Source organism: Myotis yumanensis, unplaced genomic scaffold, assembly GCF_028538775.1.
Source record: "Myotis yumanensis isolate MYYU_CA2020_CCGP unplaced genomic scaffold, mMyoYum1.0.hap1 SCAF_6, whole genome shotgun sequence".
Taxonomy (NCBI): domain Eukaryota; kingdom Metazoa; phylum Chordata; class Mammalia; order Chiroptera; family Vespertilionidae; genus Myotis; species Myotis yumanensis.
Genome location: NW_027223757.1, coordinates 6298787 through 6310869, shown reverse-complemented (window position 1 = coordinate 6310869; position 12083 = coordinate 6298787). Strand labels below are relative to the sequence as shown.

At 41.2% G+C, this 12083-nt stretch overlaps 1 protein-coding gene across 1 annotated transcript in view; it reads right to left on the bottom strand.

Annotated features, from left to right (window-relative positions):
- Positions 1 to 11261, bottom strand: part of NOX3 (NADPH oxidase 3) — a 53647-nt gene extending 42386 nt beyond the window's left edge. The window contains exons 1-4 of the mRNA XM_070419179.1: positions 11217 to 11261; positions 10476 to 10571; positions 10253 to 10363; positions 9158 to 9242 (exon numbers count right to left, since the gene is read on the bottom strand). Coding sequence (XP_070275280.1) covers positions 9158 to 9242; positions 10253 to 10363; positions 10476 to 10571; positions 11217 to 11261 — 337 coding nt within the window. The remainder of the gene's footprint in view (positions 1 to 9157; positions 9243 to 10252; positions 10364 to 10475; positions 10572 to 11216) is intronic.
- Between the last annotated feature and the right edge of the window lie 822 nt (positions 11262 to 12083).

Below are 12083 nucleotides of genomic sequence, written 5' to 3'. Positions count from 1 at the left end.
CTGTCTGGGGCCACCTGGCATGAGCTACAGAGCGATCTGCAGATGGCTGCTACTTGTGCTGGGTTTGGAGATGCCTGGGAGAGGCCGAGCTGTGAACCAAGGCCTGTTGCTACCAGTGCTGGGCCTGGGTCCACATAGCAAGAGGTATGGGACATGCTGAGGCCAGATGCTGCTTATTTGAGAGATTCCAGGAAAGTCTGAAGCTTGAGGCAAGAGAGGCTATTTGTATTTAAAACAAACAAACAAACAAACAAGAGAAATGCCACTGGAAACAGCTTGGGTATGCCTGCAAGGTGGGTGGAGCTGGTTCTCAGGGAATCATTAGGGTGGGGCTAACAATGTTAGGTTGGTGGGGATTTAGATATTGTGCATACCTGCCTGCTCTGTGGAGCGAGGACCCAGAAAAGGGACAACGGCCTCTGCCAGCACTTCTGTCTGAGGAAAAGCTGCCCCTCCAACACTTCCCTGACACCCTTTGAGCTGCTGTCCCAGTGCTGGAGCTCAGAGGGGATGATTAAGTCCATGCAGCCAGCCCTTTAAGAGAATGCCTGGGATGTCAGTAGCCTCCATCTCCATCAGCCACCATCCTTGCTGGCTTTAACAGCCAGAAGTTATGAGGACTTCTCTTCCCAGCAGTGGAACCCTGGGCTCGGGAGGGGGTGAGGGAGGAGTGGGCTATTGTGGGACTGGGACCCCTTGCTCTTCGGGGGGACCACTGCAGCTGAGATATTCTTCCAAGATTTAACCACCACCCCTGGTTGTGGGACCAGCCCCTCCTGCATCTCAGCCCTTCTTAGCAGTCTTGACGTGGCTTCTTTTTATCCTTGGTTATAGGACTTCTGTTCAGCTAGATTCCAGATGGTGCTGAATGATGGTTGTTCTGTAGTTTAGTTGTAAATTTGATGTGGTGTGGGAGGTTCTAAGAACCGTATTTACCTACACTGCCATCTTGACTGGGAGCCTCCTCCCCCTCTATAGAGCAGCGGTTCTCAACCTGTTGGTCGCGCCCCCTTTGGGGGTCGAACGACCCTTTCACAGGGGTCGCCTAAGACCATCGGAAAACACATATATAATTACATATTGTTCTTGTGATTAATCACTATGCTTTAATTATGTTCACTTTGTAACAATGAAAATACATCCTGCATATCAGATATTTACATTATGATTCATAACAGTAGCAAAATGACAGTTATGAAGTAGCAACGAAAATAATTTTATGGCTGGGGGTCACCACAACATGAGGAACTGTATTAAAGGGTCGCGGCATTAGGAAGCTTGAGAACCACTGCTATAGAGTCTTAAGAAGAAAACTCAGCTTCCTAATTCTGGGAATTGATGGTGTCTAAATTCTAAATCAAGACAACGAGCCCAGGATCACAGCATCACCCAGCCTGAGCAGTCTGTGCCCAGTGCTGCTACTCTTTTTTCTGTCTTGTGAACTCTGTGGGGAAGCCAGCCATCAGCCACAACAGACAGACAAGTACATCCTTACGCTTTTCCTGCAAATGGAACCCCTGCTGGGTGGCCAGTTGACACCCACTGTTGGAATCAGATTCAAGTGTGAAATGAGAATTCACTTCCAGGCATAGATAATTACCCAGTTGACGTACATTATTTTTTCTTTCTTTTCTATACCTGTGGTGAAAACTGGAGGAGGCCACTACTGTTACTCAATCTCTACAAGTTGTGGGTGGATTCTGGGGTCCTCCATGGCTGCATGTTGTGGGTTGAGGTGTGGGGGAGTTAGGGAAAAAGGAACAGCAACAACTTTTGAGACTATTGGTGTCATTTTAGTCCCTGTTGTCCTTGTAGGAAATATATTTAGAAACATCATCTTCTATTTAGCCTCTCTGTCACCCGAGTTCCTTCTATCAGAGTCATTCTCTTTCTGCCTTGCAAAGTTCTACTCAGGCTTTAAGACTCAATCAAAAGTTGTTTTTAAGCAAGCATTCTTCAATTCCACAGGCACTACTGATACCTTGATTATAAGATTTCCCAGACATTATTGTTATGAGTATTTATTTGTATCTACACTTCCTGATGGACATTGATGCTTCAAGACTTGTTCATCTTCAAAATAACCAAACAAAATTGAAACAGACTTGTAGACGCAGAGAACAGACTGATGGTTGCCAGAGGGCTGGGGGTTGTGGGGGTAGCGGGCTGGGTGAAAAGGGTGAAGGGATGTAAAGTACAGCATAGGGAATGCAGTCAATAATATTGGAATAACTATGTATGATGCCAGGTGGGTAATGGAAATATTGGGGGAGACACTTTATAAAGTATACAATTGTCTAATCACTATGCTGGACACATGAAACTAATACAAAATAAAAGTAAATGTAAACTTTAATTTAAAATAAAAAAAATAAAAGCAGTTAACCTAAAAAAAAAGACTTGCTCAGCTTGAAACCTCAACACCTGGCACATTGCTTAGCACCAGTATGTATGTAATAATGATTTACTGAGTGACAATGAAATTGTAGAGAGAAAAAAAGGGTCAGGAAGTTGATCTGTAGATGCAACATTATTGGAACGTTGATCTGTGCTGATGTATATTAGTTGCACATTTTTTGGTAGCCTTTAAGTAGAAATCAAGTAAATATAGTTTTGGTTGGGGCTCACCTATGAAGGCAAATCCCGTGATAGCGTTTCTGAGTTTGTGATATCGATTGTCTCCTTATGAGTTCTGTGAAGTTAGCACCCAAGAGACTGTATTTTCTCTTCATGTTCCATTTGTCAACATATCCAGCCGTGTCTACGAAGGGGCTGCCTTGTTTAGTCTCAGCATCCTCAAAGCTAGAAAAGCTTATATAGGAGCAGTCTCTTCCTATAAGCCATGTATAAAATAGGAACTACTTGCTAAGTTAAACACAAACCATGTCCGGTATTCCTAATAGCTACTTTCTGATCATTACTTGCATGTTTGAAAAAACAAGTAATGTTTCCCATAGCTAGTGTGTATTGAATGCTTTTTATATTCTGAACACTGTTATAAATGCTTTAAACATATTATCTCTTAATCTTTAGGTATTAGTTTTATTCCCATTTTACAGACCAATATTCAAAACATTAAGGAACTTGTAGTTATTCATGAAAGCTGGGATTAAGCCCTGTTTTCCTGACTCCAGGGCCCCATTTTTTTTTTTAATCTTTAAGTTATATTGTGGGCTTTTTCATGAATCAATAATTGTTTTACCTTACTTTTTACTGAAAGCAAATACCTCCCCTGAGCTTAGCTAAACTCTTCAAATATTTACTGGTCTCTTTAATCTAGAGTCAAATAGCTCCTAAGACTTATGAGTAAGCACAACCGTTGGAGCCGTCATTGTGGGTGGGTATAAATGCTGCTTTCACACTCCACCCTCTGCCCTCACTTCTCTGCTCTTAGCTCGCTTTTATTCTCCCTCCATGGACTAAATAAAACACACCAGGCAGAGAGTGGAGCTGTTCCCATTTTGCAGAAATAGATCCTGAGCTTCAAATAAAATTAAGTGATGTCTTTCCCATTACCTTATCTACATGTGACCATTGGAAAGGGAGTACAGGATAAATTCCGTGTCTTATAGTCTACACTTTATAACATCCTTATATGTAATGAGTTGTTGATCACAATCTGTTTTCTATTAGATTGATTTCCACATGAGAATTTGACACTGTGAAAACTAAATTTAAGTATACTTATTGAGAGAGCAAAAATATTGAACTATTTGTGTATTGCTATTGCCAGGTCTCCCATAACAGAGCTGAAGAAATGAATGAGGTAGTATAAGAGAACCCAAGGTGCTTTTCCAGAGGTAGCTCCTGAGGGAATTGGTTGAAAACTATTCTTTCCAGTTTTTTGCATGTACTTTACAATTCATGTTCCTTTGTTCTAGCTGCCCTCATCTTGGGTTTTCTTCATTTTTTTTACAGATAGAAGATAAAATGTAGAATATCTTATTTTGTGTATCTCAGTAATTCTCAGAGAGAAAAGTGCTTGTGTCTACTTTGTCTAAACATTTTATTTCCTCTTTAATCTGATCCCGATGTTATAATGATAACATTATGATAACTTGGAATTAAGAATATCCCAGTTACCAAATCCAGGGCTATTGGGACCAGATAGATACCAGGAGAGATGCTGATTTTGTTCATTTTCAGACATTATATTTCAGATTCTTCGCTTTATACATTTTAATTATTTTAATAGGAATAACCAAGTCACCTAAGTTTACAGGGACAGTGGTTTCAAGTATGTGACCAAGTAGTGAGGTGACTTTATTTTTCTCTCTCTGGAGTCATCAGAATCATACCACGTTATTAGATTTGACATTATGTAGGAGAAATAATAATGAAGAGAATACCTCTTAGTTACTTGACTTTTTCCGCCTCTGTTTTCTCATCTGTGGAATGGGTGAATGGGACTGAGCTACACGCTATGGAAGCTCCCTTCTAGCTGCCTGTCTCTCTGTCTCTGTCTGCAGTTAACCAGGAACATTTATCATCCAAAAGGGATCTGCAGTCCAATATGAAAGTAATGCATGACACTCATGCTTTAAGATGTTTTCAAAGTCAACACTGGCTTAAAGAGGCATTTTAAGTTCTTGTGGCAAATCCAGTGCCATCAGCTGCACAGGTGGGCTCCTCCTGGTGCCTCCGAGGACTCTGTGCTGAGCCCTTGGGAGAGCACAAGATAAACATTTCCCACCCAAAAGCCAGGCTAAAAGCTGCTGTTATGGGGTCTTCCCACAATTTTATTTTCTTACCAAAGCACTTTTACAGTTAAAAGAGAGCAGCAATCTTGGACATACTACAAATGCACATTTAATTGGTGTGTGAACTTTTGAGTTCAGATAAGGAGCTTGTATTGAAGAGTGAAGCAAAAATATCATAAAGGCTACAATTAGAGCCAGTTGCCCTGAGAAGGTTCCTTTTGCTTCTTTCTTTCCTTCTTTATATTTTTCAGGAGATCAAAGGAAACATGGTGGAGGGAGAATCTGGGAAGGGGGGCGGTCAGTTCCTGTTATCTTTGAGTTGGTCACCTCCTAATGAAGCAGCCTTTAGAAATAAGGACCCAGGGACAAATCCTGGCTGCACTCCAACAGGGAGAACCTGGCCCCAAACTTTCGACTCTGTGGTCTGATTTCTGCAGAAACATATATTGACTGTGGCACCCTGCGCACCCCACTCATTTGTAAATTAAATTTAATCATGTTTGGCAGGCCTGGGGGGAGAGTCTCCTTGGAGCTCCCAGTGCCTGAAGCAGACCTGGATTAGTAGCAATTCTTTGGGGATGCGGGTCCTGAGAGTTAGGGCCGTTCTCTACCTTGAGGCCTCCAAACCTTTCTTCTCAGTACCTGCCTCCTTCTGAGCTCACCCTCCTGCCTCATTCTGAGCTCAAGTCTCTCAACCTGTCCTTGTTATGTTTACTGAGCTTTGCAACCTAATTTTAGCAATTGATCGGGAGCTGCACTTGGGTAATTGTCATCCCCTGGAAACTAGCAGATGCAAGTTGCAGAATTTGCTGGAGGGAGCCGCCTGGGTCACTGTTTACAGCCCCCTTTGCAGGAAGCTCACGCTGCAAGTGCAGCTAGCCCATTGGAAGGGCCTCCGAGGTCGACCCGTGGACCAGAGAGTCCAGAAGGATCTGCATTAATAAGAACGAAGAGGCTGTGAAACTACGATTTGTATACCAGTGGGGTTAGGGGGTCCCTGGAAATGATTTATTGGTGGCGGAAGAACACCGGCAGCTCTTATCACAGGCAGGCAAGCAGGCAGGCAGGCAGGCAGGAAGCCAGAAGGAGAAGAGTTCCTGTCGCTGCGTTTTCGGTGATGCTCTTGATTACAGAGACCATTGTTTGCCTCCCCCCTCCTCCTCCCGGCCTGCTTCCACCGGGCTCTAATTACAGCCTTTAATGATGTGACCAATTAAAGTCTGCAGCTCAACTTCTAGGGGAGCGGATGAGAAATCAGAGGCTGGCACGCAGGCGGCGGCCCGGACGTGCCTCTGCCAAGGTTACCCACCTCTCTGAAGCCGGTGGGCTGTTTGAAGAGCGGCCTAATGGGCGATGCTAATAGAGTAAGCACGGGCCCGGGACGCTTCCCGCGGCTCCCAGGCGGGCACAGCAGAAGGACACAATGTGAAAAGCAACCGCACATCCGTGAAACCAGGCTGCGTTTTTTACTTATTTTCTCTAAAAACGCTGTTGCCAGCCGCCGTTCTGAGTTACTGTGAAATGTGATCATTGCTTTGTCAGGGTTTGGGAGAAGCCGAGCCACCTCTCCCCGCCTCCTGCCTTTGCTAGGATCGGAAACCCCTGCAGCCCGCTGGTTGTCATGGCGGTGGCAGAAGAGGAGCCGGCAGAGCAGTGGGGGTTCAAGTGCAAGGGGGCTGGAGAGATGGTTCTCTCCAGGGGTTTGTGAGGGAAAGAAGGAGAAATAGCACCTTATTTTTCTTGTTGCACCAGGATCGGACTCTAGGAGAAAGTTACAAAGATTCTATAAACAGAAGGAACAACAAACAAAAAAAGCCCCCAGCCTCAAAACACATCATAAAAGAAAGCCAAGAACAAGGGAAAATGTGTTATGAAATAGTTTTTTCCTTAAATCTTTAGGCATCAAAGGTTTATTATCTTGGACAATTGGCATCATTTGAATCTCTTCCCTGCCCACACCCTGTTTTCTGCGCCCTAAACTGCTCTGGGTTCCCCAAAGGACTCCTGTCATGTCTTGTACCTTCCCAGTAGTTCCGTCCATCTCTTCTGCCTGCTGGTCGACGCCTACTCATCTTCAGATTTGGCCAAATTTGTTGAGATTCTTTTATGAGCAAGGATGCATATGGCACAGTCTCAGGCCTTGGGGTAAATCAGAGTCTGAGAAATTTCTCTTGCTGGAAGAGGTGTGACTATGGCCACCAGGGGCGGGGGGCGGACAGCCCAGCCCTGGTGGGTCAGGGGGAGGCAGACCAGGCAAGGGGTCCTAGATGCAGTGACATCTCACCCAGTGAGGAAGGAGAGGAAGAGCATTTCAGACACAGGGGAAAGCAAGAGCAAAGCACAGACTTGCAGGGACTGCCAGTAGCTGGGTACGCCGAGGAGGAAAAGCAAGGGAGTGCGGGGAGAGATGAGACTGGATTAGAAGGAAGGGCTTGAGGAGGGAGCCTGCCCACCACACTAAACTTGGATTTCATCCTCTTTGCAAATAGCATAAGTGAATGACCTTGTGGTCAGTAGGTTTCCAACGGGTCCACTCCTGACAGCTAGCTCGTCTGCACATTTCTAGGGATGGGTAGATTGTATTAGTGTTCTTTTAATTCCACAGAGGGAAGGAGGGGCCTTCTCTGAGACCACACAACCGATCTCCTGCTACAGGGGGATATAATAACTTGATGCTAGCTGACTGCTGCCCCTACTAAGTCATACTCCGTTCTGAAAACAGTACTGACCACCCCAGTTTGAGAAGATTATGGTGCCCACCGGAATATCTTGCACTTGGGAGACATTTGATACACATTGCTTATGCATTTATGCTATTGATACATGATTACATATAAAGACATTTACATGCCCAAAGGTTTAAAACTATTTCATAACACATTTTCCCTTGATCTTTGCCTTCTTTTCTGATGTGTTTTGATGCTGTGGGTTGTTTTTGTTTGTTTGTTTGTTTTGGTTGTTATAGTATATAGTATCTTTCTGTATATAGTATCTTTGTAACTTTCTCTTGGAGTTCGATTCTGATTCTGCCTTTAAGTGATTGCATAGTGATAATATCCTTCCTGCCATGTTACTGTGTCCTATCTCCTCTTTTAATTCAGGAACTAAAGATTCTTAAGATTTTATTGAAGCTTAGAAATCTCTTGAATTCCTTCTTTAAGAGCCTTCTAAGGAGCAATCCTGAATCTACTTGGACACCAACCAGGGCAGGGAACTCAGTACTCTCAGGGGACCCTCGTTCTAATTTTGGATAATTTTCAAGGTCTGGGAAAGACTTCTATTTCTGAACTGAAATCTTCCCTGAGTCTTCACTCCTTCATGCATTCACTCATTCATCAAAGGTTATTGGCACCTATGTATAGTCCTTAGCACTGTTGTAGGCCTTGGAACACAAAAGTGAATTAGCCTTGCTCTTTGCCCTCCACCCCTTAGCTGGTTTCCTCTAGAACGTGATGTCCTTTTATTCTTATTTCTTAACAAACTACAAAGACCTTTTGCAAACATTGCCTGGGTTGGTTTAATCTGGTGTTGAAGACATCGATGGGGAAAACTCCCCACATATCTTGCCACACACCCCAAGTTGTGTTAATTGGCACTCGGGCACCGTCTGTCATGTCTTGTTGCTTAATTAAATCCACATTTGTTTTGAGTGTTCTTTTTACTCTGCTATTATTTATGCATGAGAGGATAAAAGCAAATGAGGAAAACATTTTATAGTTAAATTAGTTCGAGGGAAACAGTCCTGAATCATAAGTCTTTATCACTCAGATAGCTTTTTATTTCAATGTAATTTTTGTCCAACAAAACCACAAGCTTGTTGGTTACTACCTCTTCCCCCCAACACACACACACTTGTCTTTCTCCCCAGAGTTTAACCTTGGCCTTGGATATTAATTTCTAGTGCCTTTCTCTTGAATTCTCTTGTTTTCCAATTCAAGGAATAACAATAACACTTTATATGCCTATAAAGCTTCACGTCTTTTCAAGATCCTTTTATATTCACTAGCTCAGCACTATTCAGAACCTGTTCACAGGATCTTGCTTTTCTGTTTTCTTTTTACTGCCTATGATACCATTTGATAGGCACTTTCTTATGACTGTGAGTAAAATTTTGAATATAGGCCAATTTTATTTCTGATGTGAATTATATTGAATCACAAAGTATTCAATAGTCAAGTAGGCATTTATCATTGTATTAACACCAAGCTCAATTATTCACAAATAAAAATGAAGTTTCATAAACTTTCTCCAGAGAAACAGAAGGCTTGGTAGAGAAAATTGCATGAGTGTAAATTAGAAATTAAAAAACCCATTTGTCTAAGGTTTATGTGGTCAGATGGAAGGCAAAGATTTCTTTTACCTCAGGGCGAGCCTGTGGTGAGAGGAAATAAACAAAGCTCTAAAGTTAAACATTAGACATTGTAAAATCCATCAGTCAATTAATAATAAGCACTTACTTGCATTAACGGCTATCCCATAGGCGACCAGTTTGTGGAATTTGAGGCTTTTGTCTAATTGCCTTCTCCATGCTCCTCGGCAGCACTAGGGTAACAGAAATGAAAGTCTCGTTTTGGGAAATATCATAGTGATGACAGTGTCATGAGAAATAAAGAGAGGACCATACTCTGCTTCTAAATAACTGAAGGAGGGGGCAATGTGACACAAACACAGTGGACATTAATTAGTCAAACAGGCAAAGCCAAATGGTTATTATTGGCTTCCTAAAATTTCAACTCAATAAAAATGACTGCGTTAGTAGTACCCTGGCTATAAGTCAAAACTCTACAATAAACATGCTAATATTCATGCTCAGCTTATTTAGAAAATGAAGATGATACCCATCATTGTCATTGATGTGGTTTGGTAGTTTATAAATTACCCCTTACTACCCAAAGAAAGGCACTATTCTCACCTACATCTAAATAATCATAAATCTCTGATGAGTATATATATATTTGTACATATATAAAAAATTTCTTTGTCTATTAAAGGTTTTTAAAGGTCATTTTTTTTCTGTGCAGTGTGTTGCTCTGTTTAGCATGAGCCTCAGTTAAGTACCCAACACAGTGAAATCAATATAATTAGGAAATGTTCCATTATGTCCGGTAGGAGTTAAAGTATTCATAGTAAAATCTGTGTGCTGTGATTGTGCTTTCTGGTATTGAGAACTCAGATGTTTCTGTAGTGATATTTGGCTCAGTTGCATATTTGCCTCCTTTCCATCAGGAATGGTAATAGTTCAAGCTGTTATAATACTTCCATGTTGATGAATGAGCTCAATTTTATTAGCCCTACTTTTCAGATGGAGCAAATGTATCAGGGAAACGTTGAGTGCTGGCCGAGTGTCATGCAGGGAGTCAATGGCAAAAACAAAAGTCAAGTCAGATGGACCAGTTTCTGATTTTCAGTTTTAGCCATTGTGTTCTCTTACAAAAAACAAACCTGAATCTAAACAAGATTATTGGAAATTTCATAATAAACCACATCTCTGTGTTCAAGGGCACTTCTGTTAGTCATAACAATAAAATTACTTCAGATACTTTAGTACTTACGGTACTTGCTCCTCTTATGAATGAAATAAGGTTCCGACTGATGGGTAATAGAATTAGCATGCAGTTAAAATTCAGGCAGACTGCAGATGCTCTTGCCCACGCCAGTGTCGACTGTCCATATGTAAAGATATGAGAAAGAGACACAGTGAAAACAAGGAAGCTGGGAAAACAGGATGCATTTTGTTTTCTAAAATGATAATGTGTAGTCACCAACTCTACTTACCCCCAGAATAACTCGTGTGTAGAAGAAAGACTCTTCCTCTTCATACCAATGGAATGTGTCGAAAAACAGATATAAATTAACTCCCAACCAAGAGAGCTGGAGCAGAATGAAAAGAGAACAAATCAATACGATCTTCAATCTTTTTTTTTCTTTTCATAATCACTTGGGGTTCTTCTTGGGGTTCAGTTCAAGTGAAATAAGCTTCTCAATATTAATCAGAATGAATCCATATAATTATTTTATAGGTTAGTTTTTAACAGTAATTATATTGGTAAGAAATCATTACCTTAATAAAAAATATTTTCAACATGTATGTGTATTCTTTAAGGAATTTTATGAAAGTACAAAGCCTTCCTAATCAGCATTGCTTTGTAACGTTTAAATCAACACTGTCAAGAAGAAGGAGGAACTGTTTAAAGACAACTCAGAAAGTCTTCTAGAAAAATTCCAGTTTCATAGTCTAATTCAAAGACTTCATTTGATTTAGAGAAGCACTCATACATTATGCAAAAACAAGCTACTTGACTTTAAAAATAATTAAAAATAAACTCAATCGGAAAACAACTTTACATGATTCTGCAAGGGTACATTAAATATATCTACTAAATGTTTTCTAACAAGTTTTATTCTTTTAACCAGAGTAATACTTGAAGCCATTCAGCATCCCTATGCACTTTATTCTAAAAATCAAAGACGACTCAATATATACATTTGAAGTTGAATAGCAGAAATGACACTTACGACTAATATGACAGAGAGACTCTCATTCAAAACCCAGCACTCCATCGCGCAGCTTTGCTCTTTTTTGCTGTGGGCAAATTATTCCTTTCATTCACCTGAGTTACCTCCTTAGTCAAGGCTCCTCTGCTAAATTATTTTGTCTTTTTGTCTTAGGAAGCACCTACTGGGAGCAGCTCTCGAGGAATTCCTAATTAAGGACTTCATGCCAAAGGCACATCACCGAGCTGACACGCCTCATGACCTGGATGAATATAAGGCAAGTCTCTGTCTAATGATTCCTTTCTTCAAAGATCTCATACGCAAAGAAAGCTCATTTTATTAAATTATCCTCATGTACTTTATACCCCACTCATTTTCTACATGATTGCAGTCAAGATGATAATAAGTCTTTATGTAAATTTGAGAAATAACCTAACTGCCGAAGGTTAGATGCAGCAAAACACTCTACAGGAGCTTCCTCTACTTGGTTTATTTTCTCTTCTTTATTTCCTACCCTCCCCTTAAAAAATAAGCTCTTTTAAAAGATAGAGAATGGTGTGTAAATAAATGTGAACAGAACACTCTTTTGGAAGATTGTGAAGAAAAAAGAAAAGATCGTTTAAAAAAATCACATACAAGAAAACTCTCATAAACCTGAAAGTGTGACTAGAAAGAATGAAGTAGATGATTTCTGTGGGCTTAATGAAATAAATCCAATTTTCCTAATCCCACTTGGTGCACCCATGAGGTAAATGAGAATACCCTGATCCCAGGAGTAGCTGTGTGTGAACCTGGCCATGCTCTGATTTCATGTGTCAAAGTTGTTAAATGCAATGACTATGACAACTCTGGTAAGTGAAGTTGTCTCAGTTGAAGCAATTTTCTGGC